The 22,704-nt window shown below is 47.6% G+C and overlaps 7 protein-coding genes across 7 annotated transcripts; 4 read left to right on the top strand and 3 right to left on the bottom strand.

The window, feature by feature from the left end:
* Positions 1–564, top strand: BP5553_09397 (uncharacterized protein; the record flags this gene model as incomplete). The annotated part of the gene is made up of 1 exon (XM_032018020.1): positions 1–564. One exon carries the CDS (start codon positions 1–3, stop codon positions 562–564), a length of 564 nt encoding a protein of 187 aa, XP_031865927.1.
* A 3,069-nt stretch (positions 565–3,633) lies between these two features.
* Positions 3,634–4,560, top strand: BP5553_09396 (uncharacterized protein; the record flags this gene model as incomplete). The annotated part of the gene is made up of 1 exon (XM_032018019.1): positions 3,634–4,560. One exon carries the CDS (start codon positions 3,634–3,636, stop codon positions 4,558–4,560), a length of 927 nt encoding a protein of 308 aa, XP_031865926.1.
* A 728-nt stretch (positions 4,561–5,288) lies between these two features.
* BP5553_09395 (uncharacterized protein) lies at positions 5,289–6,811 on the bottom strand (the record flags this gene model as incomplete). Its single annotated transcript, XM_032018018.1, has 3 exons — positions 5,289–5,875; positions 5,923–6,633; positions 6,688–6,811. 3 exons carry the CDS (start codon positions 6,809–6,811, stop codon positions 5,289–5,291), a joined length of 1,422 nt encoding a protein of 473 aa, XP_031865925.1.
* A 1,562-nt stretch (positions 6,812–8,373) lies between these two features.
* Positions 8,374–9,405, bottom strand: BP5553_09394 (uncharacterized protein; the record flags this gene model as incomplete). The annotated part of the gene is made up of 3 exons (XM_032018017.1): positions 8,374–8,469; positions 8,536–8,892; positions 9,076–9,405. The coding sequence occupies 3 exons, from the start codon at positions 9,403–9,405 to the stop codon at positions 8,374–8,376; spliced, it is 783 nt and encodes a 260-aa protein (XP_031865924.1).
* Positions 9,406–10,020: 615 nt separating this feature from the next.
* BP5553_09393 (p-loop containing nucleoside triphosphate hydrolase) lies at positions 10,021–12,969 on the top strand (the record flags this gene model as incomplete). Its single annotated transcript, XM_032018016.1, has 3 exons — positions 10,021–10,342; positions 10,402–12,450; positions 12,506–12,969. The coding sequence occupies 3 exons, from the start codon at positions 10,021–10,023 to the stop codon at positions 12,967–12,969; spliced, it is 2,835 nt and encodes a 944-aa protein (XP_031865923.1).
* Positions 12,970–14,353: 1,384 nt separating this feature from the next.
* BP5553_09392 (Uncharacterized protein) lies at positions 14,354–15,838 on the bottom strand (the record flags this gene model as incomplete). Its single annotated transcript, XM_032018015.1, has 1 exon — positions 14,354–15,838. One exon carries the CDS (start codon positions 15,836–15,838, stop codon positions 14,354–14,356), a length of 1,485 nt encoding a protein of 494 aa, XP_031865922.1.
* A 1,103-nt stretch (positions 15,839–16,941) lies between these two features.
* On the top strand, positions 16,942–19,921 carry BP5553_09391 (uncharacterized protein; the record flags this gene model as incomplete). Its single annotated transcript, XM_032018014.1, has 4 exons — positions 16,942–18,014; positions 18,606–18,691; positions 18,741–19,151; positions 19,203–19,921. 4 exons carry the CDS (start codon positions 16,942–16,944, stop codon positions 19,919–19,921), a joined length of 2,289 nt encoding a protein of 762 aa, XP_031865921.1.
* Positions 19,922–22,704: the final 2,783 nt, after the last annotated feature.

Below are 22,704 nucleotides of genomic sequence, written 5' to 3'. Positions count from 1 at the left end.
ATGTCCCCTAACCAAATTGACCCCGAGTTGGTTCAAGATACCGATGGCTCCAGTATTGACACAGCCATTACACCCCCCGAAACCATCCCTCCTGACCTGACAGACGACAATGACGGCCCACCATCCCGCGCTTCTTATCCGATCTCCTACTCGATTCCTGAGCCTGGCTCGACCTTTATTATCCGCTCTGTCTGGTCGAGGAATATTATTACATTGCTCATGGGGCAGGTTGTGCTAGCCCCGCCGGAGGACAACTTTGGATCCCCGCACTGGGAGTGTATAGAAACCAATGGCTGCCTTGGCTTCCGCAACATCGCCTCAGGTAGATTCCTGGGTCGCAATAACCAGTGGCTGTTATGCTGCTCCGTCAACTGGCATCAAGAACATGAGAAGTTCCATATTAGGAGCAGGCCGGAAGGAGGCTATATTTTGCTTATGACGCATTGGGGGAAGCTTCGGCCGGTAGGAATGAAAGATGAGAAGGGGGAGAAGAAGCTAGCAATGGTAGAAAGCGGTAATACCAATGGAATTGTTTGGGAGTTTGTGGAGGTAGATACTATCTAGTACTCGCTGCTTATTATTTTCTTATTTACAGAGCTTTGCAATATTCAAAATAACTTTTAACATTCATTGCCTTCAAATCTGTCCTAATTGCAGCTACAAGCTTGGAACAATACAAGCTAGATGTGGCGCACCACCAGCCGTATTTCCCCAGAAATATTACAGTATAAAAATGATGGGATAATATTGCACTAACTAGATATAGCTAGCTTTCTGATTGGAAGTATTTATTAGTGTGGCGATCTTATATGAATTTGTACGCTATAGTAGCTATAAGGCTGAGGATGATTTCCCGCATAGTAGTGAGGTCTTGGAGCTCGGGTACAACTCCTTTATATATATTAGAGATAGTAAAAGCTCAGTGGTGGAGCTATAATAGAAAAACTGTATTTTGCTATAAAGGAGACTCTTTATAAATCAGGCATAAGAGCGACGAGGTGAACATAAGTTTCTAGTACGAGGGCTTTAGGGTATCTAGGATTAGCTACAAAATATAATTTATAAAACATTATAAGAGATATTGTGATGTGCATAGGTTTTGAGGTGCTTAAAGTCAAAGTACCTATGATTTTTCCCGGCACGCAGGGTTTTTTCCGGGACGCGGGGATGGACATTACTCGAATGGCATGTTACTAGTTGGGATAATTAGTGATACTAGCAAACTCCAGGGTTGAATTATAAATTCATGTGCAGATTCTGTAAGACCAGGGAGGGATGCAGACTCTTAGCATTAATTGTGCTAGCTCCTAGAAAATATAGGGGTCCAATTCAAGACATTTAGTGTTCAGACTGACATTAATTTCAACACTTACTATAGCATAATCTTTGTAATTTTCATCATTTATTTTAATATCCCCAACTCTGCATGTCGATATTTAGTATGATCGTTGTAGGTCTTGCCTCCAAATATAGTTTTCAAGGTTCTGCATAGAGGTGGCTTTATGCAGTGATTAATTAAGTACTCTATCACAAGGTATGCTTAATGTTACAAGGCGAAGGCGCCCCGTAACATTTACCTCCAAGCGATTAAGGCTCAACTGTGTCTGCTCTTCTAGATTCGCGTCACTTTTAGCGCTTTTATGGATCTCGGAAACGAGTTGAATGCGTTTAATGGTTTTCTATTCTTCAAAAGACAATTCTATTTTTCACAAAAGACAACTCTGAGCCCGAGGTCCAGCCTTCCAACCTCAATTCCTCCTCTCACAATCGTAACAGTCCCAGTGACGATCTATTACCGTTACACTAGCATCGGTGCAAATGCCCTCTGTGTTGTGACGTTCGCAGAAATCCCGAGTTAAATCCTTGTGTCCACATTCGTAGACCACCATAGTGACGTTTGTGCACATTGTTCCTAATGGGAGTTTGTGGGAGTTTCAAGATACAAAGTATGGTGAGTGGGGGCGTTCTTGGTATGTATGAAGTGAGTTGCGATGGAGTGGGTTTCTTGGATAGGAGGGAGTTCTGCCCATATTTATGCTCTCCATGTCCAGCGAGCTGGTGCTGTTCCGAGTCTGTTTTGAAATTGTTTGGAGGTTATTCTGAGATACTATGCAAGTATAAAGGTGCGTATACTGTTTATTAAAGACGTAGTTGCTTTATTTGTGTCCATAGCCGATCTTGAACAAAGGAGGTGGACCCTTTATTCAGCTAGATTTGGGGATTTGCTTTGGGAGCCACGATTAAAGATCCTGGCTAGACCACCTGCTTCTCGAGGAAGATCAGTTCACCTTCCTGAAAATTGTAGGAGATGGGGAATCAGGCACCCCTGGAATTGCTCACAAAGTGACATTTCCACGTCCTCCTGTTGGCTTCTGAGCTCAGTCTCCACTTCGTCCCCTAACAGTTGTGCCATAACTTCTTTCAGCTGCTCGAAAACCTTCTTCATATACTCCTTGTTCCTTGCGATCTCCTGGTATTCTATCCGATCCATGCAGAGCTCGCAGATATCGTCAATCTCGAAGTAGGTAACAGATCGGTTTCTTTTTCCACAACAATACGGGTTTCCCAACTCGCACGAGTCACGAAATATCACTACGAGGCTATAGTTAGTATTAAAAATATTATTGCAAGGTGAGGGCAACTTGCAAGTGTGGTCACAGCATTCAGCCCTGTATTTAACCACCGAGAGGATGCACATTGTCGCCCTATAGGCTTCTCCGTTACGGCTCTATTGGGCTCGAGTAAATGTTCGATTACGGAGAAAATCGAGGCTTGAAAGTGAGTCCAAAGGTGCAGACGTTTGCTGGGCTTTGGAGGAGAGAGGTATTTAGAACAGGGCCCGCTAACTTAAGGAAAGGGCTCTGCCCACAGCACTTCCTTCCTTCCCTCCTTGACCTCGATGCGCGAGCAAGATCTAGTAAATTCACTGATTTCTGGCTTAGCACGCAAATTGACCATTTCGCCCAAAGCTCACTCAGACTTGGTCACTCACTTTCATTTATTTCACCTTTCACGTTATCCCATCAATCAAAATACGTAGCCTTCAAGGTTCCACATCTAAGGTAGAAGTCGCAGGGGTTCTAAGATCCGTAGCAACAGACTACCTCACCAGAATTCCTAGTGTTCTAATGATGTATCCTATTAATTCAATAGATTTTAGCCTAGGAATCATGAAGTAATTATCAGAATAAAGCAACTGTCTCATAATTATGCGTATAGACAAAGAACTTGCTTCCGCCTGTCTCCCCGGACAAAGAACCCCTTTTCTTTCAGCAATCAAGGGACAATGCGAGCTAACATAGATTAAGCCTGTGGTTTTGACACGGCGCAAAAGGCAGTTATAACTTGAAGGATTTAGTGCCGGTTCTACACAAAGGGGTATTGTCTGGTCTCCGGCTGAGGTTATTTAAGCGCCAGGTCCCAACTGGCGCCATGGAGAGGCTGTTGTACTTTGTGTAGCGGCGGTTCATCAGTGGTCAAAGAAATCCAGTTGCTGAACAGAATTCGCAGAGAGCGTATAAAATCTGAAGTTTAGTCGGACTTGTGCCATACCATACGATAACTAGGCATACCGCTTACCTACCTACACATAAGAAATACGAAGCTTCCAAAACCCACCAAATCCCATCAGCGATGTCACCAGTTACTACCCGGAGTGCTAATTGCTCTCAATGCACCCCCTGTCCTCCAACCCAACAGCTAGGTTCTAAGGAACCAAGACCTTTCTCACAACCTATCGTTGAAAGTGAAGTCTTGCAGCTATTGGGCCCCGAGCCTAATAAGGTGTTGATTGAGCTCTTACGCAACCAAGTCATTAAACGCATCGAGGCCGAGCATCAGTGGCGGCTTCGAGACATGCAGGCATTTGCCTCCACGCTCTCGGATCCGATCGAGGCAAAATTGAATGAAGCGAGAGTACACCAATGGAGCTATACCCTGATAATCCAATGGTGCCAGGTGATGAAGGCATACCGCGAGGATCCACAGGATCCTAGCTTCATGCTTACCTTCCTGCGGCAGCTTGATCAGAGCTTTGCACAAGTAGTGACGAATCAAGCCATGGAAGGATGTGCCTCCACCGGCGGCTCAACTACCGATACTGAAACTCGACCACAAGTTCCAAAAAGCAGTGGAACCCAGATCCCATCAAAAAAAGGTTTCGCTGGACAGCAGACTCCGAAAGAAGGGTATAGCCCACAAGCTCTACAAGCACTTGCCCCTCGCAATGCTATGGAGGGGTTTGAGATGCATGCCGCAGTCAATGTATTCGGAGATAAAGCTACGATAATCAATATTAATTCCCGCGGCCAGGCTACCAACGCTGCGCCAGTTCCAGACTGGCCACTTCCAGGCTCTTCCAACTCCGGGGGCTCTGGGTCTCAAGCCGACCCAGTTCCAGCAGGCCCTTCTCACTCTGGTGGGGGCTTTGGGGCACTGGCACCAACTCAAGTAGGCGCTCCTCACGCTGGTGAGTTCTTTGCGAGCTCTGATAGTGAGCCTCTAAAGAAGCCCCAGAGTTCTTTCTTGAAAAGGCTAGTCAGACAACTTATATGGCAGTGAAACTTGCGTGGATACGCCGAGTATTTGTTATATTTGAGAATGGGAGCAGAGAGTTAAGATGGATAGCTAGTCTATTCCACTCTTTCTATTTTTCTATTCGTGAATCTTGTGAGCCGCGAAGGTGGCTTGCTCCAAGGCTTGCGGGATCAAGCTCGAATTCATATTGAGATCCACAGTGCGTTACTCGGGTATTTGATGGCTGGTAATAGAATGTTAGAATATAAGCAAATAAAAAAAATATGCTTCTTAAAAACTTGAAGACTGAACAATTATGTGATCGGTGAACTACTAATTAAGAATTAAGTTGTCTAGCAAGTTTCGTAGAGACAGAAGTAAGGAATGGGGTTAAATGACGCGAGTTGGCTACTACTAGCCTTCAGCTATAAAATATCATTAGATAATCTAATTTCACACAAGTGCCCTAATCATACAGAGTCTATCAAGTCTAGATAAACAGGAGGAGAAAGAAATAACACGACAGATAAGCTGGTAGTCAGAAATAGAAAGCCAGCCAAGAAACAGCGCCTGATACACGGCAAATCCCTTGTAATTCGCCCGCCATGCGCAGCTCAGTTAAGTCTTATGACTGATAAACGCCGATAACTCGCACGCTAATAATCTTAGACTGAAAATGATTAAAGCAAAACACCAACCCAGCCCCCCTTTCCCAGTCGCAAACATAGCATCAATTTAGACGCCAATGATATTCATGATATCATATGGTCAGTCTAATTTAGTTCGGGGAAGTACTGCGCGATTTTCATCGGATCACCGTACGCCGCTCTTGGAGGGGTATCGAGTTCGTTTTCGTCTTGCGCAGTCTCTAGATCCTGCTCAGGCCATGTGCGCTTCTTCTTTGTATTGCCCTGCTCTTGTGGTCGCGCAGTACGATTGGTGATATTACTAAGTGGGTGTAGGTTTTCGATGTCGGTTATGTTCCGGATATCAGAGGGGGGTGTGCTGGGACGGTGATCTCGGGATACTGATAGCTCCCCCCGGGTTTGGCCGTCCATCGGTGAGCGGGAGTCATATGAGAGGGGGAAGTCTGCGTTTGCGATGCTGTCTTGCGTATTAGAAGGCTTCGAGTTCGGGGCCGAAGAACCGAGCTTCTTGTTGGCGGTGGAAATACCCGGCGTGCTGGCAGGACTATTAAGTGTTCCTTTTTCGTTTGTGATGAGGCCTTTGTCCTGAACGAATTTGGAGGAGCGTTGATGATAGGGGTTGTAGTTATAGTATTCATCGATGATGGGATGGACCATGACGGTCTGTTTGTGGATTGTCAGGGTCGAGTTGGTGGGGACGGTCACCCAGCTCTCTGGTCTGTGTTAGCTACATTAGAGGCTGTTTGTTCGAATTACATACCTCGTTCAAATGTTAAGGGTTCGCTGGCAACTAGGACGATATCTGCCCCTTTATCTCGACGATCCATCTGGTATTCTCCCTTACTGCTCCTATCCTCCCAAGATGTACCAGATGAGTAGTACAAACTCGCAGCCTCATCAGTGCGGCTGCTCACATACCGAGTACAAACAACACTGTGTCCATCGGCGACCGCAAAATTGAGCAAACTTCGAGTGTCCACATTCTCGTTCTCAACAGTTGACTCCGGAATATCTGCAATGAAGTCGTTGATTTGCTTGATTGTTTTGAGCATTGCCTGACGCAATACAGTTGGCCCGAACCCATTCGCTGGTGGAGAGCTTGGATTGTGTCCCATCCGGTCAAGCGTATCTAGATATAGGGCGAAGGCCCACTCGCTGTCCGTGCCGCCCTGGACTCCGAGATACCACTTGTCTGCTAATCGCTCTCCAAGTCGACGCTTGATGTACTTCCAACCGCCCAAGCCTCCATTATGCATCCACATCAGGCTGCCGTGGCGGAACGGGTGGCAATTGTCATCGCTGAGTGAGCCTTCGGTAGTAGCTCGTACATGGGCGAAAATGAGGGGAGATGCGGTCTTGGTGGCAATTCGTTGGAGGTTGATGCAGTTCCAAGCTGGAGTAGTAGATGTGAAGATGCAAGGTTCAGCGCCAAGTTTAGGATCAGTGTAGTACCCAATGCCAAAGCCATCACCTGTAACAGGAGTTGTTAGCCATGCTCTGGAATAAGAGGAGGTACATGACAAACCGTTGTGTGGCCTTCTCATATCCAGACGAAGTCGCGAGTCGAATGACTGTGCGAGAATGGAATGGGTCGGATCCAGGATCAATTTGGAGAGTAATATCTCATCGGAACCTTTGTACACCTGCATGATCGCCATCCATTAGATATGTTCTTTACAGACGCGGACGATTTGAACTTTGGCCTACGAGAAAACGACACATCGTCGCGAGTTGGGCTGAGCAGGGTTGGGTATTGCGACGCCCCGAAACCGTGTAGTTTAGATAGGATATGAAGCTCGAATTATACGGAGTCTTTCGAAGTTAATAGAGTGATTTCCCTGTCTTGATGTCGGGTTGGGAGAATTTGTCTTGTTTATGTGCGGGTGTTGCGTTGCGTTGTTGACTCAAATCTGTATGCACGAAGAACGAGGACAGCAAGCTCAAGGGGCGGCGGCGAGGCTGAGGAAAGATGGCGCAATCGGAACCAGCGATAGCACCGAAATAAGGAAGAAAAGAGAGAATTTTAAAGGATTATCCAAAAGACTTTCTGTTTCGTGGTTGCCCCCTGAAGTGAAGACAGATCGAATTATTACGCACCGACAAAGCAAATACTCGGTATATAGTTCAAAAGACACCTAAGGTATGTAATGGGTTGATTGTTGATTGCTCAAGGCTGCGAATTCATTGTCGCTGGACCCTGTCTATTTTGCTGCGAGGCTCTAGGAGACCAGGAGGTCTAACGTAGGGATCGGATTTTTCACGTTATATAATTATATAATATTGTAAGATTTACGTTATTATTATAGGAGGTGCTGCGTTATATAATTGCATAAAATTAAGTACAACTCTTGCATAGCTATGCATAAAAAGACCGAAAAATCAGGGCAAAAACTGGGTAAAACTATGCAGCTCTATGCCTCCAACGCCTCACGATTATTAGCCATTTGGAGTACAATTTCGTCTTCAATTGCCAACAGATCGTCGTCAGTTAACTCATGCTCCTTCCGACTCTGGTGCAGTACTCTACTATTCATATATATAAAGGAAAGCTTATCCATTGTCTCTATTGATATCCGGTTTCTTGTTTTTGTATGGAGATTATTCATCGTCGAAAAGGAACGCTCTGAAGGCACACTGTTGGCCGTAGTATTGATTAGTCGAAGTGCAAGAGAACTAAGTTCAGGGCAGATAGCTTGCTATTGGATATTATTATTAGAGGAGAGTTATTTAGTTGTATTAGGAGTATACTTACTTGGCATCTCCAAAATAGATACGGATCCAACTTATAGTGCCAAACTGGGTGCGCTGGGTGAAAATCACCTTCCTGGTCGATATACTGGAAGTATTGTTTCAAAAGGACTGAACCACCTGTCTCCCTAATCCAAGTCTCCGCGGCTACCTTGAACTTTGGAAGTAGTAGATCTCCATAGTGTACTGGAGTAAGCTTATAAGCTACCATATAGATAGGAAGAAGCTGCTTTGTCATCCGTTCTGCCTATCCTGCAACGTCTCTTTGGGTATATTGAGCAACCTCCTCCTACCATGGATTATTCCCTGGCTGAGCGCACTTTTGGATATGTAAGTTGATGTCTATCTATCGTTAGTAGACTTTAAAAACAGTGGCGTGGTTGCTTTCTGACATCTGTTGACATTCGTGGAGTGGGAGGAGGAGAGTATATAGGCTATTAAGGCGCTGCCAGAATAGATCGTCTTAGATAATAGGATTAATCGTCTTTGTAGTGTCGGGATGGATAGCAAAGGATTTGAGTGCTAATTCGTTGTCGAGGATGCTCTTGATCTGCCGGACCTACATAGAGACACTAAGTTAGTAAAGAGAATACACTAAATACAAATATAAGAGTATAGTAAATACCTGAGTCCCCCATCGCGTTAGAACTGTTGCAATAAGGGCTTTGACCTTACTAGTATTTGACCTTTGGATGTCGCGGAACAAAGCCAATTGCTTCCCTGAGCTAGCAAAGAAAGCTATAACCTTAGCAAGAAGCTTGAAAAAGTCACGGAGAGCTGAAGGGATAACCTCCTTATTGCCGTCTTTGTTTAGATCAAGGAGATCCTTGATAATAAGCTGTAAGCCGTGAGAATCACAAGGGACTGAGTGGACGTGTTCCAGCCCTGGGGTGGAGTGGATACAGGCCCAAAGTGAGCGCTGAGTATCGCAAGTATCCGTAGCAAAGGATGACCACTTCTCTACCCGGTCCTTGGTTAATTCCTTGACGATATTGTAGATATGGCGGAGTGACTATTGGGCTGATGCTGTAACACCTCCAATCTCACTAGTTTTCCAATAGTAAGCTTGTCCCTTGGCCATAACTATGATGTTTTCGACGCGAGCTCTTGAAACGTTGGAAGACCCATCAGATACTATTCCAATATAAGAAGACTTATCAATTACCTCCTGAACTTCCTCCTTAACCTGGTCGTAGTAGTGATTCAAGAGCTTATTAGCTAGCTTTTTAGGATTAGGAACCTTAAAGTCAAGAGCTTTAAAGAACTCTATCCATTCAGGAGTCTGGAACGTCGAAAAGGCAATTGTTGATGTATATACTGCCTTGGCAAATAGCTGTTCACGGTTTTGCTTACGTGGACTATTGAACAGGGAGGCAATAGACACTGTAGCAGCTCTATTCCTCGTCTCCCTATCCAATTTAGCCCTGGCGTGGAAGCTAGGAGTCTGCTTGCCTGTCTCCTGAAGGTGATTCTGGTATTGGTCGCAAGTAACCATATGTGGCTGACAGAATTGGGTGGTATTCCAGGCCTTATTCATCCCACAGTAAGAACAGACAGCCCGATCGTGTTGACCAGGGACCTTAATTCGCCGAAAGACTATTAAAGCCTCCTGATTCTCCCGTGGATTGATTCTAAAGGCCATTGGATTGAAGTRGTATRRGTAGTTGGAGTRGTAAAARGTTGTTGTTCTGGAGAAAAGCAATGGGCCTAGGAGATTTTGGTATTACCTAATAAAAGCTAAGCCTAATATAGTATACGTTAGTCCTAATGCGGCTAGTTTTATCACGTGGTACAATTACATTATAATAGCCCAAATCGCACGTTATTATAGTATAATCACTAAATGGGCAAATTATATATAAAGGCCGTTAGACTCTAACGGCCTTAGGTAAGCAACCTTACGCGGTGTTTTTTGTGAATAACGCCACATCACTTTCGGCATCAGCCACACTTTATGCACGAGTTATTGGCCGAGATGCTAATCTTCAATCACTACCTTACGTATATGTAGTACTGTATTCACACAAGATTCAACCATCTCGCCCGACAGATCCATGACTCCCAGATATCCAACACATCTCTATTACGGTCGCTCCGCCAGCTGGCTACAATGAGTGGGCGACTTCTATCAGCAAGCCTTCGGCCGTTGGGCCGGAGAGTTCGAGTCAACCCCCAAGCAGCGCGTCAGTCCCACCATCGCGCGACTTCTTCTGCCGGTGGACTTCTGAGATCAGGTTCGGATTCTGCTGTTCGGGCAGCGCGGCGACGGGCATGGCCCCCTGGTTACTTCCCATTTTCTAATGCGGTGGTGGTCCGAAATGCCTCCTTTGTTCGTATACTGCCAAACCTTCTGTTGAAGTTCGCCAGGATTCCGGCTTTGTTCGCGGGCATGACAATTACCGGTCTGGCATATGTACAATACCAAGCGACGCGTATGTTTTCCTCCTGATTAAACATGTTATATTGGATCCCTACTAAAGGCCATCTATAGAGGCGGGCAACTATGCACTCGATGTCTTCGGTCGGACGAAGGATACGGTTACTGAAGTTGCGGGTGGCATATTTGGCAGTGCCAAAGATATCGCAGATCAAACCCGGAAGGGATGGGAAAATTCCAAAGAGCAGGTAGAGCTGCCTGAGTGGATGCAGAAGATATTACGCATTCATGAAGAAATTGGAGAACCGCGAAGTGATAGCGGCGGTGAGGGCGGCGGTGGACAAGGCCCAGGAGGTGAACCGCCCAAGCAGTCCAGAATGGGGACAGCAGCTGCAGGGGCCACTGCAGCCGCGTATGGATATGATCAATCGGAAGAGGAAGATCTAGGCGCAGACGAGGACGTAGCAAAGGATGATCAAATGATGGTGTTGACCAAGAAGATGATTGAGATTCGAAGCATACTTCAGACAGTCGGCCAGTCGAATGCCTTGACCCTACCGTCAATCGTGGTCATTGGTTCCCAATCGTCCGGAAAGAGCTCCGTCTTGGAAGCAATTGTTGGGCACGAATTTCTACCAAAGGGATCGAATATGATCACCAGGCGGCCAATTGAGCTCACCCTTGTCAATACTCCTAGTGCTCAAGCCGAATATGGAGAATTCCCAGCACTAGGCCTTGGGAAAATCACAGATTTCTCGCATATCCAGCGGACTTTGACGGAGCTCAACCTGGCAGTGCCGGAATCTGAATGTGTCTCAGATGACCCTATCCAACTCACCATTTCCTCCCCAAACGTCCCAGACTTGTCCCTTATCGATCTACCTGGATATATTCAGGTTGTAGGGCACGATCAGCCTGCCGAATTGAAGCAGAAGATTGCTGATCTATGCGATAAATATATTCAACCCCCGAATGTGATCCTGGCAATTTCAGCTGCGGATGTTGATCTTGCGAACTCCACAGCCCTGAGGGCTAGCAGGCGAGTAGATCCAAGGGGAGAAAGAACCATTGGAGTCGTGACCAAAATGGACCTTGTTGATCCTAGAAGAGGAGCATCAATTCTAAACGACCGAAAGTACCCATTACGGCTTGGCTATGTTGGCGTCATCCCACGAGTACCTGCACAATCGACAAGTTTGTTCAAGAAGGGCAGCGGAAGTATAGCATCGGCAATTACCAGAAATGAGAATGCCTTCTTTTCAGCCCACCCGCTTGAGTACGGCGCTGAATCTGGGCTAAGCGTCGGAACAACCACCCTTCGCAAGAAGTTGATGCAAGTGCTCGAACAAACCATGTCAGCCAGTCTCCAGAGCACGAGTGATGCGATCCATCAGGAACTCGAAGAAGCCACTTACGAGTTCAAAGTCCAATACAACGACCGACCCCTCTCAGCAGAGTCCTACCTCGCCGAGAGCCTTGATGCTTTCAAGCATTCGTTCAAAGAATTCACAGAAAATTTTGGCCGTCCCCAGGTCCGCGAGATGCTCAAGGAGGAACTGGATCAAAGGGTGCTAGATCTTCTTGCCGCGAAATACTGGAACAAGCCAGTTACAAACCTATTACCGGCACCATCGGATCCTGACTCACTTGCCGATCTTCCAAAGGCTGACCCAGAGTCCTTGTACTGGCATAGAAAACTAGATGGTTCTACTTCGGCGTTGACTAAGCTGGGTATTGGTCGCCTTGCAACAACCGTTGTCGCGAACGCAATCCAAACTAATGTGGATCGCCTAATTTCACAGAGCACATTCGCATCCCACCCCTTCGCCCGACAAGCAATCACTGAAGCTGCAGCCGGGATTCTCAATGAAAGGTTTTACAGTACCAGTGACCAGGTCGAAAATTGTATCAAGCCGTATAAATTTGAAATAGACGTCGAAGACGCAGAATGGGCTCGTGGGAGGGAGCACGCCGCTGGCGCCTTGAAGAACGAATTAACGGCAGTCGAAGATGCGGTCAAGGCGGTAGAAAAGACTGTTGGCGGGAAAAGAAAACTAAAAGATGTGATATCATTTGTGGACAAAGCGCGGAAAGGGGAGGTAATTGTAGAGGGCGGTGGAGCTAGTGGTGCTGGAGGTTTCAGCTCCGATCTCCTTCAAAAAGGTAATTTACAAGTCCCATCCAACTATAAAACAGATTCTGACGTTGCCAATTTTAGGCCAAGAAGCGCTTTTCCTCTCCGACCGAGCCACCCTCCTCAAATTCCGCCTTCAGGCCCTAAAGTCAACTCAATGCGCCTCAAAGTCAAACAAATACTACTGCCCTGAAATCTTCTTAGACGTCGTCTCCACCAAACTAGTGTCCACTGCTGTTCTATTTCTCAACGTTGAACTCCTCTCTGAATTTGTGTACCAGTTCCCTCGCGAACTCGATGTGAGGTTAGGACGCGGCTTGAGCCACGAAGAGGTGGAGCGCTTTGCGAGGGAAGACCCTAGGGTTAGAGCACACTTGGATGTTATTAAGAGAAAGGAGTTGCTTGAGTTAGTGCTAGAGAAGATGGAGGGCGTGAGGGATTTGGAGACTTCGAAGAGGGAGAGGGAGAGAGCCAGGAGGAAAAGAGCCGATGGTTCTGCGATTAAGGGAAATGAAGGCAAGGGCAGGAGTGGATGGGGTTTGTTTTGATATCGCCATTAGCTCGAGATGATATTGTAACGAGATTACGCATGGGAAAGGCGTTCGCTGCTTGATAGGGATTGGTGTTGGGATGCATAATTCTTGATATCATGTTGGTTGGTTTGGAGAATCCCCGCCCCGACTTTATCCACCTCAGTTTATATTATATAGTAGAATTATGAGAAAATGTATAAACTCTACTTTAGCTCATTTTCCCATCAGCTTTACAAGGATAGATAGCCAGGTAGAAGTTGCTTTATATTACACCTAATCGAGCCTTAAGAAGTCTGAAGATATGCACCTCACTTTCCTTGCGGCATTTCGCTCATTCAAGCAGGCTCGTGGATTTCAAGCTTATAGAACATGTAAGCAACCGCCTTACAGAACAGAGAGTGATCAGGTGCACAGCCAAGTAGGACAGGCAATTCGAGTAGACAGCCTTCCTCACCGACTATGTCGCCAACTCACAAAGCCCACAATAGGCGAACTTCGAAATAGAAAAACCTCAAAACCGTTGCAAAGGCAGGAAAAGGAAGCAAAAATATTATAGCCAAAAAGATATTATTATATAACCAGGAAGCAAAAGAGTTCGGCCCGGTCGATTGCCTACATCTCTTGTCGAATTTTTGTCGTTGTCGTGTTTTGTCGCTTTTGCCCAATCGATCTTCTCCAGAAGGCAATTTGACCTGAACCACTTAGCCAAGCGGCCGCCTTTTGTCTTCCTTAAACACAAAATCGCCTATCTTGATTTATATAGCTGTAGGCCGGAGGGAAGGGCATAGGTATGTGACTAGCCCATGCAATTATGTACATGGCAGATGCGAGTGTGCTTCTAGCTACAGCCCCATTTACTCCTTGTTCCTCTTCTTTCTCCGCTCATCAATAAACAAGTATATACTTCGTACAAACTGCGCTATAATGAGACCCGAAACTTCAACCTCTCAAACAGGTTTAAGCTAATAAACCTCTACCCCTTTGGAAAAAGTACACATATGTCTTGAGGTTTCTTGTAAATTGTAACACTATGCATCTTCTTCTTGTCCTAACTTGTCTTATAAATCTTACCATGGAGCCACGCCGCAATGGCGTAATCCAGGAGGTCACGAATTCCATGCTTCCCCTTTGCATCAAAACGGGCGCAAAATACTTCTGAAGCCTGTGTAATAGGAAACTTGGAAGATAGTTGACTTACGGCCTTGTATTATGCCTATATTAGAAGATCAAATTTAATAGTGACGAAGGCCAGCAGACCAGATTTTTAAACGGCTAAAATGCCGCAGTTCTCGTTTGGGCATACTACTACATCCACGGGTATCCAGTCGCCATCCCATATAGACCAATCCAAGTAGATACAAGAAACTAAACATACATAATACACATAGACTTACAAGTCTTAGGTGTAGCCCCTATCTTGCGTGCACTGCACTGTGACCTCCCACTTCAGCCCTGAACCACTCCCATACCCACCGCCAAGACGATTCCTAACGAGGACTGTAATTCTCTCCTTCAATTTCTGCATCTGGATATCGTCACCCCGGACAACGAGCTTCAAGTTCGCCATGCAGAGACCGAAATGCACCTGCCAGAACCGCGCTTCCTCCACAGATGTGATAATTGGATCTCTGCCGATCTCCCGCATCACATCACGAACGCCTTGGCCGCTGTACGACATGAGTAGCATGAGACCCTGTGTAATGGCGAGGCGGGTCCCCAGGAATAACATGCTGGCTGCAATCAGAGTGCAAAGGAGACGGTCCAGCCACAGATACATTTTGATACTTAGTAGCGGTAAGAGAAACATGATTGCGCTGCAAGAGAGTGTTAGGAAATGGGATGGGTTAGAGAGAACGCTAGGAAGAGAAGAAATATAGACGAAACGCATGGCTTTTCCTATTCTTGCGTGGTTTTTGAGCCCAATTGCCGATATTAGCGTGCCGATAATTGAGAGAAGTGCAGCGGAATCGACGCTTCCCGGTGATATCCTCTGGTGAGAATGCGGGTGGTGGGGGGTATGAGAGCCTATGGATTCGAGGGCGTGCTTAATATTGTGGGAAATGAGATCGAAGCTCATAAAGAGGAGGAAGACGGACATGGCGAATCCGGCGAGGACTTCTGCACGCTGCAGACCGAACGGATGGCGAATGGAGGATCGTTTCCACACCTCGAAGTTGCAGAATACGTCCACTACCACACAGATTGTTGCCGATATCGCATCGAAGAATACGAGATGAGAGAGGGCGGTAAGTGCAAGGGAGTTAGCAGAAGAATACAGCACATATGCTGCAATCAACGCATGACACCCGCACCAAACTATCCGCGTTGTTTGTTCTTTCGACATGCTGTGCCACGCCTCCTTGAATGTGGGTATCGGGAGAGAGGCAGGTAGGGTGAGGGGCGCACGAGGTGGTGGCTCTAGGAAGATTTGATGCTGCGTAGACACACTGCTGTGTTTGTACCTATGACCTCTACGCTGGCCCATATTCTTTTGCCGCCCGTTAGCATACATTTTTTGCGGTGATAGAAAACCGTATTCATTGTTTGGTGATTGCCCTACTGATTTAGCGACTGCTGGAGTATCACTGATTGTTTGTGTCTGGAAGTTAAAAGGGTTGCGAGCCCCCCCGCTGGAGGGCGGCCGTCCCTGTCCCATGGTCGTATTGCTCCCACTGCTCCCAGAGGGCTGCATTGGAGAGCCCATTGACCCGAAGCGCCCTGGAAAAGTATCGGTCAATGGCGACAGGGTGTTGCGATCGAATGGAACATTCGAATAGCCATGTCGATCGGCACCACCAATCCCCAGACCATCCGCTTCCTCACGAATTGGAGTTGGCGGAGTAGGAGTCCGCGGTGGAGCGGGTATCGGCAGGCTCGAAGCCATTATTGCTGTCTATCGGGGACGAGGAATCATCAAGTCTGATTATGATTCTGATTGCGGAGGGAGTGGAACGTGGAGGAGGTGGGCGGTGGGGGAGATGGTGGAGATGGTGTAAGTGTAAGTGTCCTGAATCCTGAGGAATCAATTGAACGACCAGCATCCGGAGTACGAAGTCCGCCGAATGGAGATGATTAAGCGACCGCAACGACCAACTCTATTTCAATAACACCTCGTCAACATCAAGCCCCTTTTACCATGTATCAGCGTCACAACTGTCCTTCCAGCCTCAACACTCTTTATTTTACAGGATTGAAGTTGTACAATCTCAACTAGTCGAGGAAGCTTTGGAATTTCCAATATCTCTTGTCTTGATAATATTCACCACGAGCTGAGCTGTCAAGCTAGACCGCCCAATCAAACAGCTTCTATCTAATCTACCTAAGCTAGATTTGCGGTACTTCGTACAAGTTTGAACGCGACTCACTTGAGAGCCCCGACACTTCAACACTTCAACACCTCACAACTCGGTATCCTGAGTTGACCAATCTGCGATCATAATTATTAGGCCCCATTAAACTCAAAGGTTTCTGTACTTCAGGATACTTTTCTAGCATATCGTATCCTAACGTCACGGAGTTCTGGCCATCGCCAAGGCTTGCCGCCCTTCCTCCGTCAACTTCCTCCGCCAACTTCCTCCATCAACTTCCTCCATCAACTGCCTCCACCAACTGCACCTGTCCCCTATCGCTAGATCACTTTAGATTCAGTGCGATACAAGGCTTTCTTTCCCTATTGGGCGTGCTTAGAAGGTAAGTGAAAATCGCTTGCCCACTCTATCCTCATTCATCAAACCCGACATACAACTAATTCCCATCCAGCAATCGCTTGAGCTTATCCTAGCTAACTTCTTTGGGTTTGACTTCTGCATCGGATTGGAGAATCTCACTATACTGTGAACTTCTTCCAACTCCTTTTAGCAACCTGATAACCACACTGCTCAAAGGCAACCTTCGCTGCAATAGGGTTTTTGTTCCAGCTTCAGCCTTCGCCTTGGACTTGAGCATGAATTCACTTTAAATATAATTGCGTTTAAAACTTTTTTGAAGATGGAGAGTTCAACATTCAACGATAGCGATCAGAACGGCTTTCATTCTGATCGTACTAGTCCACCACTGGATAATGGGCCCGATGAAAGCCGCGCAACAAATCACCAACGGAGTCTCTCTGGAGGCCTTCTTTCAAAGCTTTCCTTTCTGAGTACGAGCTTTGAGGATAGTCAACCTGCATCCGATCATGGCCCACTAAGTCCTGAATCCACTCCCGGAGATGACCAAACCTCTCCAAAAAAGGTCAGCCGAGCAATGGCGGTTGCGGTTCAGCAGCAAAAGACAAGAAGAAGAAAAGGCTCTCTGAGAAAAGCAGCACTTCTCGGGCGAGGTGCCCAAAGAGACAAGAAAGAGATCAAGATTCCTCCACTCGAGACCGGGTATCAGCCCATGTTTAGAGGCGGCATAGCCCTCAGTCCAACTTCACCAGAGGAAGCAACTCCAGCTACCAGCTTCGGCCTGGGGATATCTGATACAATGCATCGCCCTTCCACAGACGGATATGGCGGTGAAACTCACGATCCCCTTCTGTCACCCATAAAGACACTTCCGATGGGTACTGAGGACCACCATATTACGTCCCCGACTTCGGCGACGAGTCCCACTTTGACATACACCTCGACTACTGACGAGGATGACATTCTCAGTATCCCAACCCACAGTGCTCCTAATGGTCGGGGTGGCCCCTTGAACTCTTCTGGGTCAGACTCTTATTTCCCCAAGGGGGCTGGGTCGCTTACCCGCCGGCGCTCCTCCCAGAAAGCGAAATCACCCCTATCAATCGGGGGTCTTGCTGCAAACCCTCTTCCTATTCCTGACGATGAGTGGGACTATTCGGAGACCGAATGGTGGGGATGGGTCGTCTTGATCGTGACATGGCTTGTGTTCGTCACCGGAATGGGCTCTTGCCTGGAGGTGTGGAGCTGGGCGTGGGATGTTGGAGAAACTCCATACGCTCCGCCTGAGCTAGAAGACGATCCTACTCTTCCCATCGTGGGATACTATCCTGCCTTGATCATTTTGACGGCAGTGATGGCATGGGTATGGGTTGTTGTGGCATGGGTGGGGATGAAGTACTTCCGTCACGCGAAGATAAGTGGTGATTAGTTGTATATATAAAAACACAATTTCACGTTCGGAGAGAGTTCCCAACAGACCTCACGACAGATCGGAACTTAGCGAGTTTCGCCCACCAACGCGTCCTCCTCGTCTACAGTATTTTATTTTCTCGACGCGCCGATCTTGACAATCCAAGCTCACCATTTACACAACCTTCCACATCATCAAGAGAACAACCCCTTGAAGACGTACTTGTTCTTCCAGCTTGAAGCAAATCATTCCAAAGCTGGGATAACAATAAGTTCATCCAACTAGGGGCGCATACTTCCATCGACGTGTCCACCCCCTCCCCCCTCCTACAAGATATCTTTTCCTGACGCGGTCTTGGTAACTCAAGCTCACCATTCACAAGACCTCCCACCACCTCAGACAAACAACCCCCTAGAGTCATATGTGTTCTTTCAGCTTGAGGCAAATCATTCCAGAGCTGGAATAACAATAAGTTCATCGATCTCAGCACATAACCTGCCACCGACGCGTCATCCCCTTCTATAAGATTTGTCCTTCCGACACGATCTTGACAATTGCAACTTACCAATTACAAGATCGCCCACATCATCAGGAGGACAGCTCCTTGATGACATAGTTATTTGTTCAGTTCCAACCCAATCAGGCTCAAGTAGCACTAGTAGTAAGTTCATCAATCTCAGCACAATATCCCATATCTGTTCTCCTCTAAGTTCAAACCAACGCAGAAGTTATGGCGTCTTCCAACGACGGTGTCCACGACGCCGCCTCCCACCGTAGTGACTCCTTGGATAGTGATAGTGACGATTGCATGACCATTAACGGCGAGAACTGGGCGGCCACTGACGGTAATGAGTATATGTCCATGAACGTTGACGGTAACTCCGACGTTGACGATAACTCCGACGTTGGCAGCGGTCATGCCTCTGACAATGCGAGCGTAGACGACCTTGACATGGAGAGCGACAATGCCTCTGACGATGCCTCTGACGATGCCTCCGACGATGCGGCTGACCGGAGTGACGGGAGTGATGAAGGATCCCAGAACGAGAGCGATGAGAATGCGGAGGAAGATGATGGGTACTACTTCAAGCCTGACGAGGAGGTGGAGAACGCGAATTCAAGTAAGTCCTGAGCTATTATATAGTCATGTTGGTTTGACCTAACAGCCTCAGTTCCTATCAGCACTCTCGTGTCTCTGCCAACTGGAACAGATCCCACTGTTCACCCTCCTGAATTCCTATCTGGCTTTGACATGCTCCCTCTGGAACTTGTGATGGATATCGGAAATGAAGTGTTCACCCTAGAACCAAAGAAAGTCCGGGCTATATGGGATGGACAGCAAGCCGAATGGACCTACCGCACAAGATGCCCACCTAACACCATCCCTGTTGCAGTATTGAGCTATCTCTCTAGACAAGCTGATATCCCTGCTGCTCTTAACGTCCTGGTTGACGCGCCCGCCCTATCCGAAGCCCTACAGCCATATCCATACTTCGACTACAGCCAGGACACGCTTGTGTTGGAGTACAACCAGTGTGGAAACAGCCCGGCTCATGTGGCTGAGCACACTGTTGCATTCTGCCGCGCAATCAGAGCTCTATGCAGATCACCAGCTGCTCGACGTGGACTGAAGTTTCTCAAGATGGTGTACTGCCCCTCCAACACTCAGGCTTGCGAGTTGGTGCAGAAGCTCGGAAACAGGCTGAGAGCCTTGGAACTTGTCACGATGGAGAGCCACGACCATTACTGCTCGGAGAGCGCTGCGCATGATATCTGCTATGATTATGATATGATGATGTTGCAAGATGAAGTTTACAATGAGCAATTGGAGGGCTATCCGTTTGAGGTTGTTCTTCTCGATTGCAACGGAGATCGAGTTACAGCAACTTAAAGGCGATGTGATTACTTGAGAGCTCTTTGCATTTTAACACGACAGGACGTTGCAGGCTATTACAATGGATTTGGGACAGGAGTTCAGGGGAGGTTGCTATTTGGAGACGAACTGGATGGAGCATCGGCGTATCGGCGCGTCATCTGACTACACGACTGCAGTGAGATGAAAATACATGACTGCAGTGATTTGCATGAAGCAATTGCTACACCCTTGGCATGGATTGCCTATAACACTTTGCCACAAGAAATAACACGAGCTATCTTGCTAATCTTTGCTCAATGTGAAAATAATGTGAACATATGTGACCAGCCGCCCCACCGGCCTTTGCTCTCCTCACAAAAGACATAGCCATGGAAATATGACCTCCTTTAAGCTCCTATAGGCCCTTTGACTAAAGGAGATTTGATACAATTACTTCAGTTCCAACCTCAACCCCCCCTTGATATAATAAAATTGTAACCACTACAAACCCATACAAAATGATACGAAGCAATCTGAAAATGTAGAGGGAACCACCTGCCGGCATTCTTGCTACAAGTACAGTAGAAAATCTGCAGGAGAAAAAAAAAGTAATAGATGAGAAGCAATAAGAGACGAGCTTGAGCTCCCTTACAGAACAGCGGGGGGGGACAGCTGCACTCCCGGCGCCTCAACGGCCTAGGTTGTCAGTCTGTGCCCTCTACCTGCTTTAAAAATAAAATTTTAAAAACTGCTCACTTTCCCGTCACGCATTACCGGGTACGCAGCGCGTACCATGCAATGGCAATCATCATATTTTTTATTAAAAAAAGAGGTGTGTGCTGTACATACCTACCTTACCTACCGTTGCAAGGTAGCTACAGCACACAGACACTCGGCAGGGCACGGCACAAGGGAAAATCCCCAGTTGCTCCTCTGGTCACGAGGGGGGCATCCAAGCGCCTCGTGACGTCAACGTGACCTCACGAACAACGCCCATGGCGTGTTGCCCGCGTTGCTATTTGCTTGGGAACGGCAATAATGCGTTGCGCGCATCTGAGACAATGCGGGCTGGGCTGTGGGCTCTGGGCTTCGTTTCCGCGTGGCGTGGCTTGAGGGAGAGAGGGAGAGAGCGCTGGTGGGTTTGCGGGGGAGGAGAATGGAGGAGGGAAGACGGTGAGGGGTGCATGTTGGTGGCTTTGTGGTTAGGTATTCGAGCGATAATAAATGATGGGGATTGGGATGGGGATGGGGATATGAGTGGAGAGAGTGGGTAGAGAGTGGATATTTCAGTATGAAAGAAAGAGAAAGAGAAGAAAAAAAGGAAATTGGGGAGGAGCTATGCAGAAGAGAAAGAGCTTGCTTGCTAGAAGCTTTGTTTCGTTTCGTTGGGGGGGGGGGGGGGGGACGCCTCTATTTCGAATATGTATCTTCAAAGCAGCATTTCGCATTTAATGTTATTCCCGTTGTATTTGAAAACGGGAGCTGGTGCTTTGATACCCTGATCAAAGCCTCGATTACCGTTTACGGAGCTGAGATTTGTCATGTGGAATGTTGGGATACTGCGTGGCCGCGGCAAGCAAAGAAGCAGAAGCAGAAGCAGAAGCAGAAGCAGAAAGGCAGGCTAAAGCAGACTACGCAGCTGACCCGAGTAGAGCCCGAGTGGAGTTCAAGTATCGTGGTTTGAGCGACGACGGGCGCGGCGCTTCTGTCGGCGGCTGTGGATGCAGATGCAGACTTGTGGGCTTTGTTCGGGGGGGGTCTAGAAACGCCGTAGAAGGGACGTCGGCTGGGCTAGCCATTGCTTACAGTACTACTCCGTAGGTAAGGAACTCGTACGAAGTTTACGGGGCGACTAATTATTGAAATTTTGGAATTGGATGGGGCTTTGGGCGTTGAGGTCTGGAGTCTGGAGTCTGGAGTCTGGAGTTCTGGAGTAATTGGGGGGCGGAAGTCTGGAGTGCAGTCTGGAGTGAAGTCTGGAGGGGTTCTGGAGACTCCGAGAGCGAGAGAGATACGCTATGAGAAGTGATAGGGATCTGGGCTCTCGGGGATGTACGAAAGTGCTGTTATTCCAGAGGCTACTCCGTATGAGGGACTGCTATACTGGATGCTGTACAGAGTATCTGACTTTTAGCTCTGGACCCGGCTTATTAAGCTTCTTCGGTACCTACTGTAGGTACTCATACTCCGTACGTACTGTACTACGTACTGCGTACTCGAATAGTACCTTCTGTGAAACAGGAACATGAGCCTGGCTGGGACTTCTAGAGTATCGACAGCAACACCGCTGCGTAGATCAATCCATCAACACGAGCAAACACGAACACAGACACAGACACAAACACAAACACACAACCCGAACTCCAGCACAGTACCACGCGACCGGTATGTCGATTCTCAAATGGCACGCTCCCCTCGTCCCGTGTTCTTCCCTTTCGTCGAGTTCTGAGAGGCTCCGTCCTCCGTCAACTGGCACTGCATCGGGACGCAACATGCCCGCGTGCACCACGACCAAACCACTGGATCGGCCTTGTTGACGCCTCTGACGAGTCTGGCGAGCTTCTATCAATACTCGAGGAATAGGAAGCCGTCGTGTGGCTCGGTGGCCGTTTCAACTCTCAAGCCACACTGCGATACGGCCCTGGGCGATAGGCTATACTCCGTACGGTATAGGTAAGTACTGTACGCTATACACTGCACCCTACACGCTACACAACGCCACACGCCACCATCCGGCCCCCCCATACGCTACGCCACGGCACTCGGTCGCACCAAGCGGCAACGACCGAAACGCCTAGAGGGCTAGAGGGCTAGTTGCT

Source organism: Venustampulla echinocandica (genome assembly GCF_003357145.1).
Source record: "Venustampulla echinocandica strain BP 5553 chromosome Unknown scaffold_10, whole genome shotgun sequence".
Classification (NCBI taxonomy): domain Eukaryota; kingdom Fungi; phylum Ascomycota; class Leotiomycetes; order Helotiales; family Pleuroascaceae; genus Venustampulla; species Venustampulla echinocandica.
Note: the sequence above shows the minus strand (reverse complement) of the source record. Positions and strands in the feature narration are given on the sequence as shown.